Source organism: Myotis daubentonii, chromosome 3 (assembly GCF_963259705.1).
Source record: "Myotis daubentonii chromosome 3, mMyoDau2.1, whole genome shotgun sequence".
In the NCBI taxonomy this organism is placed as follows: Eukaryota; Metazoa; Chordata; class Mammalia; order Chiroptera; family Vespertilionidae; genus Myotis; species Myotis daubentonii.
The window spans coordinates 33,213,108-33,237,735 of record NC_081842.1 but is presented as its reverse complement, the minus strand read 5'-3'; the positions used below and the strand labels follow the sequence as shown (position 1 = coordinate 33,237,735).

The following is a 24,628-nucleotide window of genomic DNA, read 5'->3' as shown; positions in this document are numbered from 1 at the left end:
TACTAGTGTTCCCTTTTCTCCAAATCCTTGCCAGCACTTGTTGTTTGTTGATGTATTGATGACAGTCATTCTGACAGGTGTGAGGTGATAGCTCACTGTGGTTTTAACTTGCATTTCTCTGAGGATTCATGACATTGATGGGCCTATCTTTTCAACACAATTCAAAAAACCCTAATTTTGCATTTTCTCCTAGGATGCCGTAGCAGGCGACACTACCAAGATACATTTTTCTTTTTTATTTAAATTTTAGTGTGTTTTTTTGTTTGTTTGTTTGTTTTTTAAATGTATTTTATTGATTTTTTTACAGAGAGGAAAGGAGAGGGATAGAGAGTTAGAAACATCGATCAGCTGCCTCCTGCACAACGCCCACTTGGGATGTGCCCGCAACCAAGGTACATGCCCTTGACCGGAATCGAACCCGGGACCCTTCAGTCCGCAGGCTGACACTCTATCCACTGAGCTGAACCAGCCAGGGCAAGATACATTTTTCAATAGCAATTTTATTCTGATGTTATTGACAGGTTGTCTGAGGCTGACCAAACATGCTGACTTAAGTGTATACCATAACAAAACCAACCTGGCTGTGTCCACCGGTGCTGATGCAGCATGCTCGGAGTTTGTACAAAGTGCCTGGTTTCAAGTGGCTGAACGTGTATTCTGTAGCCGATCCACTGTATGCCACTTCCCACTGACCTGCTGCAGAACAAGACTTGTGTGTGAGTTTATGTCTTTGGTAAAAAGGTAAGTAGTAACAACCACTAACTGAAAAAAAATACTTTAAGTGGTTTCCATAAACACTAGTGTCTCCTATTCTCTTTTTTATTAGCTAAAGGGCTCGCTTTCCATTTCCTTTATAAAGTTAAATATTAAAGTATCATGGAGTCATTTTTAATACTTAGTACTGCTGGCTAGACTACTTAATATCACATTATTACATTTTCTGACTGAGCGGTTAGATGCTGGAAACCACACAACATCTGAGGTTGGCTCTGGGGTTGGGGGGGGCAGCGGTGAAGGAGCAGAACAGTGGCAGGGAAGCTGTGGGATGGTTCTGGTGTGAGACCTCGGGGCCGCTGGGCAGGGGAAGGCTGCTCAGCCTTGAGGTTCTGGTTGGCCTGTGAGGCCTCCTGCTCTTATCTGCCTGGAGGCTGCAGGAGGGAAATCCTCCCGCTGCACACTGAGTCCTCTGGGTAAAGGCCTGCTATCTTCATGGAGCTCCACTTAGAAGACAAAAACGCCCGAGACTGTAACAAACTACAGAGGAAACACTCAGTATGCGAGGCAGTTACCTGACCACTTCTTGGGATTAGAGAGCGAGCAGGGCCACGGGAGGAGTCTGGGTGCTTCCACCGACTGCCGGCCTCCCCAAGTTGGACTGTTGGGATGGTTTACCCTCTGTTCTGCTCTCTCTAATGCTACGTTTCCAGTTGACTGTTTTGCTCCATGAAGTTGTTTGGAAAATGTTTTACCCTGTTCTGTAATATTTTACAAATGTAACTTCCACAAAGTCCCACAGTTGCTGATCCAGTTAGATTTACAATTAAGTTACATGTACTAGGGCCCCAGGAGAAGGGAGAATATTAATTACCCTGACATTGCTGATTATAAAACCTGTACCAAAAAGGTAAAAGGGAACAAAGACCACTACAAAGACTCATTCATCACCACTGTATGCACCAGCAAAGTTGAAGGCTTTAAGGAGAGACTGGCATCTATTTTTGATTTGTCATCAGTGGTGGAGAGAGCCAAGAAAATGCAAAATGTACTCAGGTTTTCACCATGAGCCACTGCATACACACAGGGGCCTCGTCTAGAGGGTTTCTAATGTAAAGCACGTGAGCTTATGTTAACAACAGCTGTGCCCATCCCAAAGCGTTCTCAGGGTTTTTTAGCTTAAAATAGGACCTGGTTCATGTGAAAACCACGTACTCCAGGTGGTTACTGTGGTGCAGAATACAGGGCAAGCCACACACCTGGATGTTTCTGTTTGTAAAAGTTACTGTTAACTCTTTTATTTTTTGCCATATGTATGGATCGCTTTTTATTAAGATAATGAGCACAGGGATTATTAGAATGGTGAGAGAAATCATTTTTAGTTCGGGTGACTATACTTTTTTTCTATTAAAGTCTAATGAATTTTATTAGAAAGAGCTAAGAATTTTTAAAAATTACAAAAAATGTTACATTATTCAAGGAACTCAATATCCAACATTGCCCCAGCTTAATCCACATGACAAGTAATGTATAAATAATCTGACTCAGAAATCAAAGATGAAAAGAACATTTTCTACGCTTGCTACAAAAGTGTGACACTTGTCACCAGCCCACAGTAATACTAATCTTGTCTGTCATCATTGTACATGGGAATTTGTAGACTGCCATACTCATTGGCTATCTCCACCTTACCCTTCCTGCTGATTGCTTCTGACTCTCTGTTTATAAGAATTTCCAGAGAAAGTGTGCCCAGAAAGGGGAAGAAAAATTACATTGAATTAGTCTCTTAGTTAGGACCTCTGGCTTAAAGAAATAAGAATTTTAAAGCATGACAAAAATGCCGTGTTTAAAGGAGAAAAACTGTCAATATGTGATTAAGGTTTCTTTATTATAATAGCTCTATCATTAGAATTAATTACTATATATAGATGTTTCTCATATTAGAAAATAGGGTTGCTATTGGATTTGAATGAAACCATTTCCCAAAACTTGACCTTCAGAATTGCCATCAGTAATCTCCAGCAAGTACTTGAGTATTTCTGAACCACCATTGTCCTTTGGAGGATCTGGAAAGTAAACAAACATACATGTAAAATCATGTATTACACTACCTCAATTCTGCATTTAAACAAGGGGCACAGTTAATATTATTTCATGCAACCCCCGTCTTAAAAAACAAAAGAACATAAACACCAAGGAACCTTAAATACTATCAGATTATTCAAAGTTCTATAGAGCTAGAAATGGCAATGAGCATTCATTTAGTGAAACGTGAGCAAAATTCAAAATACGAACTGATTTTTCTAAGAGTTATGTTAACACATTTACTTTGAGAATTCTGAAACCTGCTTTTTAATATCTAGTGATTTCTATATAAGATGAAATATTTATATATATTTTTTATTTCACTGATATTATCACTGACCAGATTCTTCTGAGAGATGGAGGATGAAGGAAAGAGAAGTGCAAAATTCGTTGACAAAATAAATAAAATGTCAGAATATAATAAATCTATCTGTTCCACCACAGTGTGCTACTGAGCAAACTTTATATCCCAACTGAAACTGACGTGAAACCACAGTCGTGGATCAATGAGAACGTGCACTAAAGAGGTGGTCTGAGGAGGAGGCCCTGGCTCACTCCCAGAGGCCTGTGGCACTTTGAGTATTTAGTCCACTCCCGACTGCCTGCAAGAGTTTTCTTTCCTGAGCAGAAACATTTCTTGCATTGTAATTTTGTAAGACTACGCAGAATTTACCTCTACTATCTGTATTTTAGATGTGCCCTCAGATTACTCACATATAGATTTAGGAACTTTACTTCCCTCTCTTCACCTGCTATTTCCATTAATGAATACAGACTTCAGTAATAGATATTTAAAACAATAATTATAAAGTTAAATATTATAGCATATGGCCAATAAAAGTAAATACTTGGTGTGAACAGAACTTTCTAGGATTTTCAGAGAAAAAAGCTTTACAGTATGGCAAAAAGCACATCTAGATTTTTATAGTTTCTCTTAATCATATCCATCTTCCAGGGAAATACATACCCTAATAATTCTTTCTCAAAATTATTAGGTAACTTGAAACAGTTATACGTCTCAGTGGCTGGTCTCCAATAATTATTTAATAAGGTTTTAAATTCCCTTTACATTACTTGGCTGCGAGGTAAAATCTTAAATTTCTACTGTTTTTTGTTTTTTGTTTTTTTTTGCCATTTAGGTAGCAAATATTATTATATGACATTAATGATATTTATATATATCATAAATGTTTTACATATAATTGCAAATGCTTATCAACATTCTAATGGCACTCATTTCACTGACATAATAAAAACAGAGGTGATGAGCCACAATCTCCTTCTACCTGATGTCCCCACACACTGTATAATGAACTTCAATAAGAAAAATTCCTGAAGTTCAAGTCCTCTGATTACATACAAATGACCAAAAAAACACACACACACAAAACAAACCCCTAAAGTTTTCCTAATTCATTTTAACTTGAACATTTTGTATATCAAAATTTACTCATGATGACATACCTAAATTTTGAAGTTTATCTTCAATATTAACTTTATAAATAATTTTTTTACATTAACTATGACTTTCTTAAGGGCAGCTATTGAAGAATGAAATACATATTCAGAGATTACTACATTCAAATCAATAATACATTAAAGATATAGAAGGAAAACCATGTAATACAGGAAAATCAGAAAGTGAGATGCTGTTAAATTGTCCATTTACCAATTTGTGGAGTTCTCTGGATATTTCTCGTATGCTTATTCCAAATGTGTAAAACTCCTGCAAGTAATACTGCCCTTTTATTTTTTATTTTGGTTTGTCACTACTGAAATTAATACATTTTAAAAAAATCTGTCCAAAAATAAGCAACAGCAGCAAAACATACCCCACTTGACACTGAAGCCATGTGACGTCACCGGTCCTTTAATGAGGGGTCGCGTGGGCGGCCCAGGCCTGTCGGGACTTGTCGTGCACACCAACACTTCACTTGGACAACTTTTCCCTTCCATGTTAGAAGCAGTTAGCTGTACCACAACCGAGATAACATTAACATGCTTTAGACATCAGCTATTAAAGCAATGACATGACAAGATCAAGGCATTCATAGTAACCCTCCCCCCCCCCCCCCCCACACACACACATTTTCTTTCTCAATCGCAAACTACTGACTTGTGTTTCTCTACGAAGTTCTTATTTTCTGTATAGTTGACTATTAACAATTTAAAATAAAATAAGGTGGGTTTTAGCTAAGGACATTTTTACCCTTTCAAGAAGACACAAAACAAAGCCAGTATATCACCACCTTATTCGCATTGTTTAGTGGAAGGAGAACATGGAGGGGCAGCAAGCAGACAAAAATAACCTCACTTGTCTAAGAGTAGGGCAATGCCACCTTGTGGAGAAATGCTAGCAGTGCAGCCATGTTCTCACAGCCAGCATCAAATACCAAAAGCAAGGGTCCTTAAAATATCAAAAACTATCCTTTTCCTCAAATTGAGTCACAACCTTCACTTGCTACTCTGACAGCTGCTTACTGAGTGACTACTATATGCCAGGCAACACCATAAGACCCCCAGTTAGAGGAAGGGTGGGGGAACCTCCTCTCTCCAAAACGCACTGTCCTATCAGAAAACAGGGCTGCGAGCAGGGTCAACAAGCGGTGCTGAAGCGCCAGGTTTCCTCTCTCACGGATGGCAAAGCAGCGTTTGTGGCTAAGACACCAAGTCCTACAGTGACATTAATGCTGGTTGTTAATAACCAAAGCAAACGCCTAAGTGGGGAGGGAGTGGGTAAAGAAAAATAGAAACGGCTGAGGAAACATAATGGGCACAAGAGCGAAGGGAAGTGAAGAATAAAAGAGAAATCCGATGAAAAGGAGAAACAGCAAAGAGCAGGGTGTGCCGTGCGGGTGAGAGACAGGTGCGCTGAATTTGGGTCCTCCTGGGCGAGGCCATCTGGCCATGCCATGATACAACTTATTGCAGCACGTTACTGTTTCCCTCTCAAAAGTAGATTGTAAAATGAAAGTATGGTGTGCATCTTATAAATGTTACTTCAAAAATGTATATGCTTCGAACTTAAAACATTTTTTTAACCTATAGAGTCAATCTGAAACATAAATGGGTGAAACAGAAAACAGCTTCTTTTTTAAAGCAGTTCAGGTACCAAAATGACTGACTCACCCTGAATTTATACTGTGTGCTTCTTTTGAGATTTTTCACAGTACAGGTTAAATCCTCTCCAGTGTATTTTGGGTGGAAAAGGTTATCCTGAAAAGGCAAAGCCAGAAAAAACATCAGTACCACAAAACCTGGGCACTAAATACCTGTGTATGTAGGATTTTTATATGGCCTCTCTCCGCATCACCGGCAGGCCAGAGGTCGGGCGGCTACTTGCAAACAAGGGTTAGGAGCCCTTGGTGCTGTGGCTAGCATTCTAGCGTTAGGTAAAACGTCACACTATCCCACTGTACTTCCTCCTGGGTCTGTTCCACTTTATCGTGAGGCTAATACTAACTTAAATGAGAACAATGCTCTCTGAGAGAGTGTAAATTTGCTTTGGAGTAGTGTCCCCAAATGCTTTCCTTCAGAGCAAATTTTCCTGGTTACTCAATAAGCATTTTAAACAGAAAAACGTAACCACTAAATGGTACTTGTTACAAAGCAGCAGGTACCTAAGAAAGTTATTTTGCAATGTTGTCACGGAAAAAGCCTCTTGTGTTGAGGTCTGCACTGCGGAGCTGCAATGTGCTATGCGAGTCGTGCCTGAGATTTCTGACCACACAGTGTCTTCTCCTGGCCAAGGGCGAAAAGACAGCTTGGATGGGGAAGGCGTGACCCTTTAAGAGGATTCATTCCACGGTATTCTCGTCCGTCCATCCATCCATCCATCCATCCATCCATCCATCCATCCATCCATCCATATCACTGAGCACTTCTATGCATCGGGCTCTCTTTTCTATGCTCTATGGGGTTAACACTGCCCGAACAGACAAAGTCTTGCCCATAGAAGCTTACATGCCAGGTGGGGAAAGTGACTAAGAAAACAAACACACAAACAAAACTATATATAAACATGAAGCTTGCCATATAGTGTTAAGTGTTATGACAAAAACATTAAGCTGGGTAAAAGGATAGAATGGTGGAAAAGCACCTAGCAAGTTGCTTTCTATAGCAGTGCAGGTTAAATAAGACAGCCACAATGTGGCTTTTAAAAAATATACATATTTTTACTTATTTCAGAGAGGAAGGGAGAGGGAGAGAGAGGTAGAAACACCAATGATGAGAGATAATCATTGATTGGCTGCCTCCAACATGCCCCACACTGAGTATCGAGCACGCAACCAAAGCATGTACCCTGACTGGGAATTGAACTGTGACCTCCTGGTTCATGGGTCAATGCTCAACCACTGAGCCAACCCAGCTGGGCCACACTGTGGCTCTTTAAATTTAAATGTAAATTAAATACAAGCAAAAATTCAGTTCCTTGGCCCCACAGCCAAATTTCAAATGCTCAATAGTCCTGTGGGATTAGGCACTACTGTATTGGACAGCACAAACTATAGGACATTTTTATCATCATGGGAAGTTGGATTAGACATCACTGTTCCAGGAAGGGGCTTCTGAAAGAGGTGACGTGGGAGAAGTGACTTCATGGAAATAAGGAAGTGAGTCAGGGCTACCTGGAAGGGCACGCTAGCTGCAAGGCTTAGGAAATGCAAAGGCCCTGAGGCCAGGGCACGCCTGGTGTGCTCCCTAAGAGGACAGTGGCAGGAACAAAGGCTCAATAGCGTGGGACTTGTGGGCATTGTAAGTGCTCAGGCTTTTACTCTGAAGATACAGGACAGCACCAAGTTGGGAAGGGCTCTAAGCACAGCACTGACATGACCTCATTTTATCTAAGAGGATCACTCTGCTTCCCGGGGTAGACAGGGGCTGGTATAGTAAGGGAAGGTAGGTACAATACTAAAGAAGCCATCACAATAACCCAGGGGTGAGATGATATGGCTTGTAAAAGAGTAATAATAGCTGGGCAGAGGTTGAGAAATAGTGAGATTTAAGAATGATTCCTGAAGGAGGCTTTAAAAGTGCCGGGAGCCGGTCCATGCTTGCTGTTTCAAGGGACCTGGCATATATGGCATACGGTTCTTAATATGTTTGCTCACCTTTTTGGCACTGTGTTTTAACCAAGGTCACCTCTCCGAGAAAGGTTGAATCCCCAGGTAGGGATTTTCCCCTGAAGTTAGGGAGGAAATAAAACCCCTCAACTAAGTGCCAGGCGGGTAATTAATCACTTTAACTATGAACAATCATGCTTAAGCTACATAATCTTTACTCCCTGGAATGGAGATAAGAAACGCCCTAACCTTTGTAATATTGATAGGATTGAATCAACTGGTATATATACAGATGTAACGAGACAGAATTTAGAACACAGAACTCAGGAGACAGAACTTAGAAGAGAACCAAGAAGACAGAACCTACACAGAACCTACAGACAGAAGAACTTCGCTGGAGAGAACATGGCAAAAGATCCTGGACTGAACCTGACTACAGAAATATGGCAAGAGAACCTGACTAGAACCTGGTGACCGAACCTGGCTGGAGATCTCAGACTGAACCTGACTGGAGAACCTGAGCAGAACCTCTCGGGAGATCGAGACCAGAACTTGGCTGGAGATCCTGGCTAGGCTGCTGATCAACTGAACGCTGTCTCCGTGTCATTCCTTCTTCGCCGACTCCGTCCACACCTTTGGGGACCCCTGGACCCGCTGGGGCTGGACCCCGGCATAAAAGGATGTTAACTTTTAATATATGCAGTCAAGGATGCTTGCAAGGGTTTTGAGTTCCCAAAGTCAAAGGGGAGATGCCATTCATGGAGATGGAAAAGGACAGGCTGGTGGTAGTGGTCGGAGGGGTAGAAATTAAGGGTTTGGTTTTGAATTTATGTAGCTCATCTAATTTCATGGTGCCCTGTGGTTATGACAATACCGACTTCCACTGAACAAACGCAAGGGTATGAAATCGGCAAAGCTTACATTTTCATCCTCCTGGATTTCCAAGGTGTAGGTGACCACTTCCTCAGGTGAACAGCCTTCTGGTTTATTCCACTGCAACGTGACCCATGTGACCCCCGCTCGAACAAGTCTCGGTGCAGAGGGCATCTGAGGAATGTTTCCTAGTGTGTAGCACACCACCTCCTGGCTATAACCACTGCAGAGAAACAAGCCCAGGGACACACAGCTTAGGAGCGATTCCACAGGAGGATGGTAAGCTTCCCACTGCCCAAGCTGCTTGGGTTGCAAAGTCTGGGGCCTGACAGGTTCAGCAAGTAAAGAAAGGCTTTGTGAGATATCTCCTACCACAACTTTTATTTGCCAATGTCCCCCCTTGGCCTGATGCTCAAAAAGCACAACAGTTACAGGACAATATAGGTAAGAATTTATCTCCCCCCAAAAGCACCCTGCAGAAAGCACAAGGTCGGGCAATGTTTACCAAGCTGTGAGCCACAGCTACCAGGAGCCTTCGAATCAGTGCGAGCACAAATGACGTCTGTCGGTGAGAAAAATGTTTTACAAATATATACAGTGCCATGTTTCAAAAGCTTGTGGGTGCTGCCAATCATTTACAAACTCTTGAACCATGGAAGCCTTTAATTTATGACTTTTTTAACCGGTGAACTCTAAAAATACAGTGGCGAGCATGGGTGGGCAGGGCAGGCTGTAAAGCCTTGTGATGCTAAGATTTTAGGCTGGAAAAGAGGCTGGGGGCCAATGATGTGCTGAACCTTTAGGATTTTCAACAAGCAATGATGAAAGAAAAATACTTTCCCCTTAGTCAAGTTACCCAGGAAGTGCAACTAAAATACGATCTTTTCAAAGCATCTTGGACCCACTGTCGCCTCACTGTCCACCTGCTCTTGTCTTTCTTCTGCCGCCTCCGAGCCTTGCATCCCGGCAGTCAGATTTTCCCCAATCCGGCGTCTGCCCTCAGCTAGACAACAAAGCTGGCCCAGCACCTTTCTTTGTATGAGGGAATATTCACATATAACTGAAAAAGGCCACAGAATGAGGAGCTTGCTAAAGTGATAAAAAAGGCACATGACCTCAAAACAACAACAACAACAAAAAGTCCAAGAGGAATTCCTTTCAATATCTGCACTAGTACCTCCACCTGAGTTCTCAGAGCCCCTCTCTGGGGCCTTTGCATTACAGCTTGCAAGACTGCAAAGAGGCCACACAGTGGCATTATCACCTCAGAAGGGGCCTTGTACTCTCTCCGGTTAAGATTCCCTCTCGAAAAAGCTCAGATTGGTTCAATGTGGAGGCAGCGGGCGTTCCTATGCCTTCCAGGGCATGACGGGGAGACTCAGAACCATCACACAGATGCGGACAAGGAAACGTCATACCTGGTGCCGATGTCATTCCGAGCAGCCAGCCTGAACGTGTACCCCATCGCTGGACAAAGCTTCGTCAACTTGCAGTGCTTCTGGCTCCCAAAGAAGCACTGTCTGAAACCACTGTTTCTTTTGCCCTAAGAGAAAAGTGAAACAAGGCACCTAAGTTTTTAAAAAAGTAAACAACCACAGAAAAGGAAGGAACATTCGGCGTGACTGTTTATCTTCCTAGCTTGGATGCACAGAACCCAGGGAAGGCAGGCTTCTGGGGAAGTGTTTGGGTTGCACATCCAAGTGTCTACAATGAAATGCCCTCCTTAACATAAAGGCCCTGCAGAAAATGTTGTAACTGAGATGAACAATGCACTGTACTTCCAAAGTAGCTTTTGGTTAATAACATAAAGAGGTCCTCTTAGGCGCATGACAACGCACAGTTTCTAGAGGTTGGACCAACTGCCCAATCTCACCAACAGACAGTGAGTCTGCAGCCCGAGGGCTCTGAAACGCAGTCCTTCCCAGGGACTGCCTGCACCCGAGGGCCAGGCTACACAGCTTGGGCCGCCACAGACAGCCTCCCCAGTCCTCCTTTCCTCTCCTCTCCAGCCTCGCAGCAGCCACCAGCCTCCACACATGCACATTCCAGCGATGGTGAGCTACCTGCTCACTGATTTCTAAGTATTGGTCACATGCCTTTGAACCATCTCGTCCACATCTGCTTTTCTCATAACAGTGCTTTGGACAACCTGGGAGCTCAATCAATGCTTGCAGAGGTGAGATGAATGTCTGATAAGTACTTAGGACATTGGCCGAATTCATTTATATGTATTACAGCTATTCTTCAGTGTCTTATGAGGCTGGAAATACGTTTTTAATGCCTTCCTAGCTTTACATGATGCTTCAAATTCCTTGAAGTGAAAAGAAAACACTTCAGTGGGTACTCTTAATAGACCAGTGAGTAAGAAAAAAACACAAAACCTTAACTGTGGTGTGCCATGCTCCAAGGCATGAAATACTCACATCAGCAGTTTGCTAGAACAAATATTTCATAGCCATAATCCACAGTATTTTATCTATGTTCTTGCAAAGAAAACCACCTGCTAACGCTGAATGTATCTTAGCATTCTAATCAGATGGTTGTGCCCAGGGCCCTCAGAAATATGTTTGAAGTTCTCAATTTATTCTATAAAGAAAGAAGAAAGCACATTTTTCTCCTTAGCAAATTCAAGCATTTCCTTCCTTTAAGTAGGCCTCCAAATTCTTACCATTAAAACACATTCCAGGTATAGTTTAATTAAAAATAAACTAAACACACAACTAGCTTGAAGCGTCACTAGGGTGAAGAGACTAAAAACAACCATGCTCTATTCATCCTCAAACTAACCCTCTCCCTCTCAATCCAGAGCAACCTGGTGTCACCCCAGGGAGGGAGAGAAGTCCTATTAGTCTTTAAGATCCAAAGCTTATTTGATCAGGGTTCCACATACATTCGGGTGCAAACAGCAAAGCATAGCATTTTTCCACTGCTATTTGAGTAAAGTCACTGTGCCATTCTGCTTACTTTAACCTTGAGTATTAAGGCTGCTGCAGACGATTTATTCTACATACATTTGCATAACTACATCCAGTGTCTGATTACACTCTATGCCCTGGTATGTTTTGTATCCCTTTCAGGCTGTAGCGTGATCTACCTTCTTTCTCCTCTATTTCTGAGCTCAAAGTAAACAGAGCAAGAAAGGCACATCCTGCCGCCACGGAAGCCTCATCCTTTCCAAACCCAAAGCTGGCTCCCCTTCAATGCCTCATTTTTCCTACTTCTTTGTTTGGACTCCTTTGCCCATTTCTGGTGCTTAGAACTACAGCCAGTAAATAAAAGTCAGTCTGTGCCTTACTAAGTTGATTTGCTTTAATATGGTGAAAACCAGGCTGTCTGTGATTTAAATGAGAAAAAAGAGTGGGGAGGCATCATGATGGGAACTAGACTTCTTTTAAAGGAGCTCACTAAAGAACGGGATGGGGGAGGCATTCTGTGACCTTTAAGACATTTCCTATGTTTCGAACATTTTTATTTTCAATTTCTACTTCAGTATCAGGAACAACTGCTAAATAAACTCCACCTTGTTTAGACAAAGCATGCCAAATTTTCCATCTTACTACCTTCCAAGATGTGTTACGTGCACAGTCCTAAAAAACACGAGAAAAGACCCAGATTTCCAGAAATCTTAGAATCAGGTTTTAGAAACAAATAGGTCACAGAGTTAAAGAAGTAAGGCCTACTGGTGAATTTTTAGAAGTCACTGAGAATAAAGCAAACACAATGGAAAGTAGGTTAAAATATTTCAGATATGAAAGAAGCTTTGAGTAATATATTCATGTATGCCATGGAGATTATTTTAAAAGGGCTATCTGGAAAGAAAAAAAAATTCATAAAAGTCATTGCAGGGCACAGTAATCGACAGCTGAGAAGTAAGCAAATGAGGACGGAGAAGGGATCTGATGGCTTACGAATCACGAATCACTGGGGCGGTGTCTCCCACGAATAGCTCCGGGGCTTAGGCATTGAAGTACAAGTTCAAGGTACAGGGGATGTTGAGAATCTGCTTGTAAACCAAGAGGAAGCCCAGGTTGCGAACAGCATTTATAAATAAAGTATTATCCACTTCTTGTTGACAGAAATAGATAGGATTTTTTTTTTTTTAAAAGATAATGCTTTAGAAGATTGAAAGATTCAAACAAACTGATAGGAATAATAACATAAATGTTTAGTCACTGTTTATCAAAATTGAAAATGTCCATGCTGTTAATGTCAGTGAAGTTTTATAAATGGCAAATAATAACTTCCCGATGATTCTGAGAGATTATAAACTGTGCCATGATCCCTGTTCTAATAAAATCTAATTTAAGCTACACAGGATTACTGAGATATACTAGCTTTACTTGGAAAGAAAACTTAATTTTTAATAATTTAACATCATCCTTGTGCAAAGTTTCCCATTAAAACATGATCCTAATAGAAATGGGAAACCAGCCCTAGCTGGTTTGGCTCAGTGAATAGAGCATCAGCCTGTGGAATGAAGGGTCTCAGGTTCTATTCTGGTCAAGGGCACATGCCGGGATTGCGGGCTCCATCCCCAGTGTGTGGTGGATGCAGCCACTCAATGATTCTCTCTCATCATTGATGTTTCTATCTCTCTCTTCCTCTCCCTTCCTCTCTGAAATCAATACAAAGATATACACTGAGTGGCCAGATTATTATGACCACTTGACATTTGTAGGCAAATTAGCTATAATTTCACACTGAAGTTGCTAGAGGGCCAGACCATTATAAATAGGGAAACAGGTTGTTTACCACGACAGTAGAAGTGATTTTTTTCTGAAGATATGGGTAAACAACGCGATTTAACAGCCTTTGAACGTGGGAGATTATATATAATATATATATATATATATATATATATATATATATATATATATATATATATATATATATATATATATAGTATATCCTACTGAGGATGGAGCCCACAACCCTGGCATGTATCCTTGACCAGAATCGAACCCAGGACCCTTCACTCCACAGGCCGATTCTCTATCCACTGAGCCAAACCAACTATGGGTCAATAAAAATATACTTTTTTAAAAAAAGAAAGAAATGGATAATCAGCCCAGCTGATGTTGCTCAGTGGTTGAGCACTGACTTATAATCTTGGAGGTCATGGTTAGATTCCCAATCAGGGCACATGCCCAGGTTGTGGGCTCAGTCCCTACTGGTGTGCGGGAGGCAGCAGATCAATGATTCTCTCTCATCGTTGATGTTTCTATCTCTCCCTCTCCCTCTCTGAAATCAATAAAAATATATTTGAAAAAAGAAGAAATGGGTAATCTGACAGTTTTTAGGCTTGCTGTCATCAATAGTCTGGCCAAACATAGGAAGCAGTTATATCTGTGGCCCAAGCCTTGTCCTGGTCAACCGCTGCTGCTAGGTCACTTGTGGTGTGTCCACCCACAGAGGAGAGTGACGGATGGGGTCTCAAAAGACCCAGGAGTTGGCTGGTCCACAGGGAAGAGTGGAGCCTGGCTGCCTAGCAGCACCCTGGTTCTCGGTACCTTGGGAGATGAGGTTTGCAGCAGGGGAGCAATCAGGGTCAGACCTGTCTAAGATGAGCACCTGAGCTCCTGTGCTCCTGGGGAAGGAAAGAAAACTTCACCCCAATTGAGAAAAGGGGAGCGGAGGCTTCGAGCCCACACCTGTGAGCATTCTGGAGTGGACCTAGCCACTGGGCTATATCTGACATGAGCCATGGGACGCCTAGCCTTGTTCTGGCCCCACTTTCCCCTGCCAGTGTCCACACGCCACAAAGGCCAACTGTCAGGGTTCCCTGCCTTGTTTCCATTTCAAATGTTGGGCATCCCCAAGCACACATTAAGTTCATCCCAGGACAAAGCTAATCTTCACTAGAATGTGAAGAAATCTTGAAGTACAAATCAACCGTGTGTCGATAAACAGCATTCAATTTAGGGTGAGGTGAAGCATGACTTTCTTCAGTTGAGTGTTCCTCTTCTCACATGACTGAATTTATGGTTCTTGTTAACCTACTGTCATCCCACACCCAGACCGGGCCCGAGAGCACCGATTCAGCACCCAGGCCTTGAGACAAATGGAACTGCTTTCCAACCAGGGCCCAGGGCACATGTCCTCTACTTCCGGTCAAAATTGCTCTCCAGGAAAGCACTGGATATGCCAGCAAACTGGCTGGTGTGCACGCAATATACCAGACCAGTCCGCCCCCAGTCCGGAGCTCCCCAGTTTTGCCTTGATCTCCTCTTTCTTATTATTGGACAAAAACACCTCGCATGTCTTCTACATTCTAGACCCCATGGACCGGCTGATTCTCCATTCCCCATAGCACATGTCGGGCAGCCCATGCCTACGAACTGCACTCTATTCCCCACAGAGTTCACCTGGCCTAGGTTGGACATCTCATTTACCTGATCCTTGCTGGGCAAGGCCTCCTTTCAGTTCTAGATTCACCACCTTTGTGGGGAAGCCCAGCCTGGTAACACTTAGAAAATTACACACTGTCAGCACCTGCCTCTCTGCTGCTCCATCCTCATCCTCACTCCCTTCTGAGAAGGCCATGAATTTGGTTACAAGTCTAATAACAATGAATCCAGATGTTCTTCTGGATCCAACAAAGTTCCTGCTAAATTCTGAAGAATGTTAACCACCTCCAACTTTTTGTCAGTCTTGGAAAGGCAGGGGTGAGGGAAGGAAGCTGGAGGAGTATGTGAAATACACTTATGTGGCTGCACAGCCGAGAATGACTCACTCTTGGAAACATTTTTCAAGATGTGTTAATAACCACAGGGACAAAGATATTAACCTTGTAAACATTACTTCATTGTTTAAAATGATATTTGGAATTAAGTTACAAATATAAAAGGGTTTAAATATTTTGAGGGACATACACTCTATTTTTCTATTTTATTTTCTGCTCTTTAATGATCTACTTGAATAATTTTCCATTACTTTCTAATCTATAGTTTAAAAATAGCGATTACATAAAATTATAGCATATTTCTTATTTTCTCTGCCCCCCCTCCCAAAAATAAATAGTTTGCTGAAGTCCTGTGGGTCACCCAAAGGAGTAGGACACATCCCCTACTTCCTAGTGCAACAACGGGGGGTGGAGGTGGAGGCATTAACTGGCAGGAGTCCAGCTTGCCTCATGGGCTCCCTCTCCTTACCACTGAGGGAGCAGGTAGTGACCGCTCCATCTGTTAACTGGGCAGAGCAGTGTCCCTGAGGTGGAGCCACACAGGGTACAGGGTCTGAGTCCCATCCACCCATGAATTTCTGGGTACACATGTCTTCCTTCTCCCTCTGCCAGAACACTCAGAAAAAGAAGCAGAAGCAGGAAAAGAGTTATGTTGTACTTTCAAAGTTCATGACCTCATAGTTACTCAAACACACCATATGTGCTATATAAAGATAAAGGAAAAATATTTATTAACGGTTTCTCATGACTAAGAGAGTCGAGAGAAGCCTTATGCCACATGGTGGTGATTTTAGACACGTCCCAAAATTCTTTGATTCCCGACCATTGAGGAGCCAAACCTACAGGCCTTTCCCTTCATGTGGGTGTGCTGTGACTCACTCATGACTGAGAGAACATGCAGCTGTGTGACTTCCAAGGCTGGATCTGAAAGGTGAAGCTTCTGTCTTTTCCCTGCAGCATTAACTTTAGCGATTCTGACTCCCTCCTGGCTGCCATGCTGTGAGGGAGCCCCGGAGGAGGGCCTCCCAATGCCACGAGTGACCACTAGACTTGTGAGTGAAGACCCAACCAGAAGATCCGAATCTCAGTGAGCCCTCCCGGCTGACGCTCCAGCGATTGAGGAACCCAGACAGGCCATTCCCCCAGTGTCCTGTCGAAATTCCCTCCCCTAATCCAGGAGCATAAGGAGGTAGCTGCACTAAGCCATTAAGTTTTGGGGTAACTTGTTATGCAATATTACACTCTTTTATCTTGATGTCCATATATGTGTATAGTATGAAGTTCCCAGTAAACTTTTATAAATTCCTCCTGCACTACAAATGACCAGGAGGTGAGGGAGCGGAAGTGTGCGTGCAAGCCAGCACACAAATGTTTACCGTGTGCCCAAATAAAGGCTTCTATTTCCCACATGCACTTAGCACAGGCCTTTTCCCTCAAAACCATCCCACAACGTAAGGCCTCTCTGAAGAGATTCCAACAGTTATTTTTGTAGAAGATAAAAAAATGTGACCATTGATTCATCTTTTGTTTAAAATGTTTAAAAGTAACTGTTAATTTGTAGAACTAAGTAACTGAAAGACTGAAAACAATTTTTTTCAAGTCTTTTTCTTTTTGTTAACTTATCTATCTTTATAAAGCTATCCTCAGTACTTGGGAAGATGAATCAATTAAATGGGTTGTTTTCCTGTTAAGGAATTAATGCATCAATGGCCAATTCTAACATGTAACTCACACACACTCCAATTAATTCAGGCCACAGTGTTTTCCTGCCAGGAGTCATTCTCTAGACTGCGGGGAATGTGGCTGCTCTGGCTAACATTTCCAATTACCCTGGCACTATGACCCTGGATGCTGGCATTGCCCAAACTGGCAGTAATAGATGAGGTTGGCTGATATTTTCAATTTACTTCAAATTAACAGACTGGAAATGATCCTTCCTGTTCCTCTTTTTGGCACAAGAACATGAGAATGGCCGACACCAGGGCACCAGAACTGATGGTGAACAGGCTCCCTTTGCCACTCTACTCTTCCTGATGTTTCCTTCCCATTGACCTCCTCCTCTTACAGGTTCTTTCACAGCCATGCCTGCTGTCTTCTTGATCTGCTCTGACCAGGCTTGATAACTGTCTGCTAAATGAGTTACATGAATTTGATGATCAGTTGTCATGTGCTGTGTGGCCTATGGCTGCTGGGTCCAGACAGGGGCTGAGTGATTCTGGGCTGGGCACTCTGTAACAGGCATAGTTCAACCTGTCAGAAACGGCAAAGATAAATCACATAAAAAATAAGGCTTACTGGCCAACTGAACTACTGCCAGGCTCGAAGATTTAGTCTGCTAGGACGTCTATATTTAGAAGTTGTTCCAGCACTGGCCGACCCTAGGCAACATCAAAGATAAATGTTGGCTTGAGAAATAAAAGAGCATGTATGTGCAGCATAACCATATAGAAGAAGGGTTCATAACAGGGAGGCGGAGACACTCCACATCTGGGGGGATTTGAAGGTTCCCTGTGCCAAATCTCACTCTCTTCTGTGATGCCTCTTTCATTTTACTGAGCACTCTGGCACAGAGGAGCTTTCAAAGGTAAGAAAAGGGGGTGGGATAGTCTGTGGTCGGCGGGCTCCTACGTAAGCACTGTATTCATTTTATCCCCTAGCATGCTGGTCTTTCCTATTAGTGAGAGAGGTTTAGCTACCTGAAATAGGCAAGGATGACCAGGCCCTTTCCTTTATATCTCTGCATATATGGGGTGCATCAGATGTCACTGCTTTGATAAGATCAATGTGTTGACTGTCCCAGTGAAGGGAAAGGAGGAGCAAGGTGGCGATGTTGGAACAGGCAGCCTGGACTAGTCACAAGTCAACCGAGAGCTGGATGGCTCAGCCCATCATCTAGCCAAACCCGGGCTGCTGCCTTCCATCTGGCAGCCAACAAGCACAACAAACATGAGGACCAAGATGGGTATGCGTAACTCAGCCGGAAGCTCCCCACACATTCTGCTGCCCAAACACATAACTCTGTCCTGCGCACATGACAAGCGATAAAAAGCAGGTAGAGAATCTGCTTTAGGTGTGCAGATGACTGGGGCTGAGGTCCCTGAGAGAGACGGCTCCTTTGAACTCAGTACTGCCTTTGGCACCTATGGACCTCACAGAGTTACAGTCCTTTTTGTCTAGCTTCCTTCGGCAGGACCTACACGGGGAAGCTATTCACCCGGTTCTCTGAAAGCACTCTCAGACGTGGCAGTGATGGTTTGTGGTGTGACAAAACACAGCTACTCTGCCAGGTACTGGTTTGGTTTAAGGCACTGTGTGAAAGATGGATTCTGATGGACAGTGTACCAAACGACCCCCAGCACTGGGGATGGGTTGGGGAATGGGCCTTCCTGGTTTTCTCCACGGGCCTGACATACTGTTCACCATATGCCATGTAAGGCCATGTAAGGCCACATGGCACCTCAGACAGAGCATCAGCTGCATGGTCTCAGGGAGGCTCTCCTCAACCCTGAGCCCCAGTGTCAGGCTGCCTCCTGGCACTCCAGGCTCTCCCAGGCTGTCCAACCTGAAAAGCCATTGCAAATTCACTTGGATGAAGTGAATACAGTTCCGAAAGATGATCAATGCTAACTAGTCAATACCTAAGTTAAAGGTATCTGATTAATAAACTAGTTAACCCAGTACCTCCTATGGGTTAGCTCAATTCTTAAAATGAGCTAAGGTGGCTCCTCCTGAACTAGATGTCCAGGAAGGGACAGCCTGGGGTTGCCACAGAGGTTTCTGCAGCAGGACCACTGGGCACCGCGGGCTTGCTGACGCCCTGGTGGCATATATGGGCTCTACCTGCTGCTGGCCTTTTCTGCTCTTTTTATTTCAAATTATACACCCTCGATTTCTATAGTATTTATTTATTCTCAGTCCACTGTTTTACCGCTGTGTTGGCTCATTCGTCACCAGGAAAGCTACGTGTGAAATTGCTGTCTGGGCTAGCTGAGTCACACAAGAGGACGATTCTTGTGAACTCCACTAGTACATTCCCATGAAGCTGTTTTTCTGGTTCTTTCATACTCTCCCTACAGGTCTCGTCCAGAAACTAAGCTAGTGGCAATGAACATCTATATATAGCGCTGACGCCTGTTTTTGTTTAGTGCAAACCAGAGACACTAATCTCATGGTTCCTGATCAAATTCCCAACAGAAGAATGTCCCACTCCTTTCATTCAGTCCTTCTAATTGTAGACTTTTTTTCTACCCCTAGGTCTCAACTTGTGCTTAGGTGATGTGAAATAATCATTACACTGACTCTCATTCAATCTTTACCCACCTGTGTGACAAATGACATAATTTTTCAGGTGGAGATGCTGAGGCTTGGGGGTTAAATTACTTCCTTGACTAGTTAGAGACAAAACAGAGACTACAAATCCATATCTCTTTAGGCGAACACCACATTGTTGATACATCTTATTGCTATGAATCCACGCCAGAGATTCACAGCAAGACCTCAGGAGACCAGCATTTGCTGAGTAACTAGCTGCAGTTAGTATTCTGCACAGCACGATTTAAAACAATGTCTTAGGAGTAGAACTCACAACAAGTTACGTTTCCATAAATACTTCCTTTATGGAATTTATGTTTTCTAAAATGGAAAAAAAGTTCCTATTTTGACTGTGAAACTTTTATTCAAGTTTTCAAGGAAAAGGCCAGATCATTATCCCTTAAACTAGACTGGGCAGGCTTTATGTGTAAATCTATGCAGAGGTTCATGATTCTTGTTCATAAAAGCCCATCCCTACCATAGAGGCCTCTATATCCTCAAGCCTCCCCCTTAGCTCCTTTTGGAGAAAAACTCCCACCTCTACGTGTCATCCAGCAGAGAGGCAACAGAGGGCCGAGTTCGAGTGGCCGGAGGGGATGGCAGGTCACAGGGAACAGCTCAGGGAGGTCCATGGGAGAGTGAGCTGTAAGCACTATCTCTCTAACTCTAGCATCTAAGCATTGTTTTGCTGTTAAAATAGTAAGAAACTCTTATTCTACTCATAATTCTGGATTAAACTAAAACTCAATTCATAAAAGTGTTTTTGTTGATTGTTTTTAAATTAGCACTAGGTGTAATAATCCAATGTGGCAGGAGAAAGAAACCATCACAAGGTTTCAGACCTGCTTTCTGCCAGCCTTCAAAGTAATGATGTCATGTACTAGATTAAACTTGGGGCAGGGGCATATTGTCAGCAGAAAGAAATGGAAAGGCAATGATGACTCTCAACAGTCAAGTAGAAAACGGCCTTGAAAATGGCCTCCTCTTTTGCTGCTCATAATGGGGTCTCCTGGAGCAGCAAACAGAGGCTGAAGATCTACAAAATTTTAAGGCCAGACTGCAGGCTCCAAGGCTGTACACACTACACCTCATCCTAGTCAGCACAGTGCAGGGACATGGCAAGCAAAGGCCACATCTTTGTAAGTTATGAAAACTGATCTGTTTCAGGGGAAAACGGAAACTGGTGGCCAATGCAGAAAAGCCAAGGACACCTGTGCATTCCATTTTTAGTTGCTCATTACCATCTCATAGTCACAGTGACTTCCCAGATTGGTTAAAAACGGAGGGATTGCCTAGTTACAATTATTAATAGACAAAAGCAGTTTTTATTAATTGAAGAACTCAGAGAGTGACTTCCAAGTGATTCTACAGAACAGTGGTTTGCCATTAATGGCAACGGGTTTAGGAGAGGTGGTGTACCAGCGTTCTCCTGTGCTATAATGGTTCTGTTTCTGTTCCTCATTAGGGCCACACCTGCCTTCAGACCTGCTGGTCACCAACTTAGCTGAGAATTTTAGAAGCACAGACTATCAGAAACTTGACTTCTGAAATGATAGGATGGGCAGGAATGAACTAGTTACCATTACTTGTACTCTCCTCATTGCCAGGAAACCCAATGATTCCATTTTTTAATCTTTTTAAGGAGACAGAACAGGAGGGAGTTATAAAAAGAAGCTAATGGATGGAACAAATTGAGAAGCATGAGTCTAAGTCTGTTTCTTTGTATCTGTTCAAAAGCATAGAAGGATAGCATGACATTAGCTTTTACAGCTATCCAAATAAGGACAGTATCTTTCCAACATCATAGATCCTCAATATAACAGTGAATAGTATTCATATGATATGTATATGAACTGAGAGGTATGCTCCATAAATGCTGAAATGATGAATAAACAGACCAACAGCAGTGAAAAGGATCCAAAAATATTCTCTTGTCAGAAGATGCAATCCCACTAACCAGGTTTTAGAAGCATAAATGATATAAGTATACATAAATTACCCGGCTGGTGTGGCTCAGTGGTTGAGCATCTACCTATGAACCCAGAGGTCACAGTTCAATTCCCAGTTAGGGCATGTGCCCAGGTTTCAGGCTTGATTCCCAGTGTGGGGCATGCAAGAGGCAACGATCAATGACTCTCATTATTGATGTTTCTCTCTCTCCCTCTCCCCTCCTCTCTGAAATCAATAAAAATGTATTTTTTTAAAAAAGTACACATAAACTGAAGGGCTAACTGAGGACCAGAGAAGTCAAGTGACCTGGCTGAAAGCTTGGAATGGAATCCACATCTCATCACGGTGTTCTTTCAATTATCCCGTTTCCAAGGGGTACTTTACATAGCTTTTCTAGAAAGTGAATATTATGCCATAGAAAGTAAAAGGGTTTCCCTGTTGGCAAAAGGCCTATGGTAGGTGAGAATCAATGAAGCTGAATCTCCAATAAAGCTGAGCTGCAGGAATTACAAAGTGGGGGAGAAAAAAGAGAGGAAAGAGAAAGGCAGAAGAATTAAGGTGGAAATAAGGAAAAGATGGAAGGAGAGCAAGTAGGGGAAAAACAGAAGGCGGCCAAAAACAAACCATTTAATATTTTGTGGTCACTAGTCCACAGAGCAGTGGTTCTCAACCTTGGCTGCACATTAGAATCACCTGGGAATCTTTTTAAAATCCTGATTTCTGGGCCTCATCCTCCGGAAATTGTTTCTTTGTTACGGGGTGGGGCCACAACATTAGTAACAAAGAAACAGAATTTCCGGAGGATGAGGCCCAGAAATCAGGATTTTAAAAAGATTCCCAGGTGATTCTAATGTGCAGCCAAGGTTGAGAACCACTGCCATAGAGGGTCCTATTGATTATAGATGGTCATCAGAAATAGTTCTGCACTTCCTTTGAGGCTTGGGCACATCTCCTCTCAGTATCAGGCTAGGACACTACCCAAACAGATTCAGAAGGGAGGAAGCCAACCACTGAGCCATCAGTACCATTTCCTGCAGCACCTGGGATTCCCTTGAGGTTTCCCATTCAAGCACTCAACTCCTCTGACACTACTTATGAGTCAGAGAAGAGCAAAACACACAGGGAAGGACACACATACGCTGCCCTGAGAAGATACCTGAAATGAAAAAAAGCCTCATCTTTATTAATAAATTCTATCTCAGTATAAAACCTCAAATTATGAGAAAAAAACACCAGGTCAGGGCAACAAAGCAACACACTTGGAACAGACTTGCATTTCACCTCCACTCACCCTTAGGGAGGAAGAGGAGAGGGGAAGATAGTTCCTTTCCTGACTGCCTATAAAAATCTCCTTCCACAAGGGCCACAGCGGTGGTTTCACGTTCCAATCAAACCACCTTAACACGAAATCTACCTAATCTGTAAAATGTAACAGTTACCCCTGAGATTTCACCAATCTGTGCACAGGAACTATTCACAAGGATCCTCAGAACAAAAGACCATTGTCTTTGGTAACTTTCGACTCTAGCTGTTCAGATGCAACCCAGATGGGAAAATATGCTTCTGCAGGGAATGATGAAGGGCTCCCTTTTCACATCAAAATTTCATCATGAGAACTTCATCTGATTTTCATTTTATATTTGGTTAAAATATTTTTTCCATACCTGACAAGTTACTTTTTGCCTAAGCCTAAACCTGTGTTCTAAATCTTTCAAGCCCCCTGAATTTAAGTCGCAAAGGCTAGCAACTTGATTTTCTAGTCTTAAAATCCTAGTCTGCTCGATCACAGAAAAACAGACTAAAGCAAGGGTAAATGAATGAATAGAATTAATGTCTCCAGGTACAAAAAGCACAGCTGCTTTTCAGAGAGGAAAGTCCTCTACATTGTTTCCTGCCTGAGATCCTGTTGGTAGCTCAGCAAGACCAGAAACGAACTTGGGTCGCCATTCAGCACAGAGTGGCCTCAAGATGAGGAGACTCCACCACGAATACCATTTCAAGGGCCTCTGGCAACAGAAACAGCAGAGGGGCGCATCTGTTGTAGGATGCTCTACCCGACAGGGTGTCACACAGGGGCAGAGTGAGACCCCCAGGCGCTCTCCACTCTCCCACAGAAAGCGCCCAGCTGTACAACACCAAAGTGCACACCGGACATTCAAATACAGTCAAGATGACAGAACAATTAATGAATGGCTAGACACGGGGGACCCCAAAAGAATCAAGATCCTGTCTTTTCTTTCAGTAGCATTTCTTGCAAATAAGCCAAGTAAATGTGTTTTAATGCACAATTCTTTATGCTACTTCTATCCATGTTCATTTTTCAGTCAATAACTATTGGCTTAAATTTTCCTCTATTTACATTTTTTCCCCCCGTGTTTAGCAAATCGTACAAAAAGAATAAAAAAAATAAAACAGTAGTTGTTCAGAAATTGTATTTCTGAAATCGCATTTTAGATGAATGTGAATACAGGCTTACCTCATCCCACTCCAAAAGGTAGTTGGTGATTTTTGAACCATTGTCGATTGGTGCCTAAAAAATAACAATATAAGAGGTTGGAGGAAGTTGTTCACAGATATAAGGTTCAAATACAATGTCAATGCTAGTGTTATTCTATAACCCTGGAGAGCTCCTGCATCTCTTTGGTCACTCATTATCACAAACCAATTTTAATACAATTCAACTGTAGAGAAAGTCCCCCCACTATTAAGAAATCATTTCCACAAATAGCCAAAGCTGACTCTCTACCACCTCTACCTTTATACCCACATGGTGGCCTATTTCTTCTGGGGATACAACTTTTTAAAAAAATATACTATTATAGATTTCAGGGAGGAAGGGAGAGGGAGAGAGAGATAGAAATATCAATGATGAGAGAAAATCATTGATCAGCTGCCTCTTGCACACCCTCTACTGGGGATCGAGGCTACAACCCAAGCATGTGCCCTTGGC

At 42.7% G+C, this 24,628-nt stretch overlaps 1 protein-coding gene across 8 annotated transcripts in view; it reads right to left on the bottom strand.

Annotated features, from left to right (window-relative positions):
- FNDC3B (fibronectin type III domain containing 3B) overlaps positions 1–24,628 on the bottom strand; it is a 340,205-nt gene that overhangs the window by 52,857 nt on the left and 262,720 nt on the right. For 6 of the 8 annotated variants that reach the window (XM_059687039.1, XM_059687047.1, XM_059687042.1 and 3 more), the window contains 7 exons: positions 24,155–24,208; positions 10,154–10,278; positions 8,784–8,958; positions 5,929–6,015; positions 4,632–4,770; positions 2,709–2,780; positions 578–696 (listed from right to left, as the gene is read on the bottom strand). In XM_059687039.1, the coding sequence (XP_059543022.1) occupies positions 578–696; positions 2,709–2,780; positions 4,632–4,770; positions 5,929–6,015; positions 8,784–8,958; positions 10,154–10,278; positions 24,155–24,208 (771 nt within the window). The remainder of the gene's footprint in view (positions 1–577; positions 697–2,708; positions 2,781–4,631; positions 4,771–5,928; positions 6,016–8,783; positions 8,959–10,153; positions 10,279–24,154; positions 24,209–24,628) is intronic. The other 2 variants (XM_059687040.1, XM_059687044.1) reach the window with 2 other exon arrangements.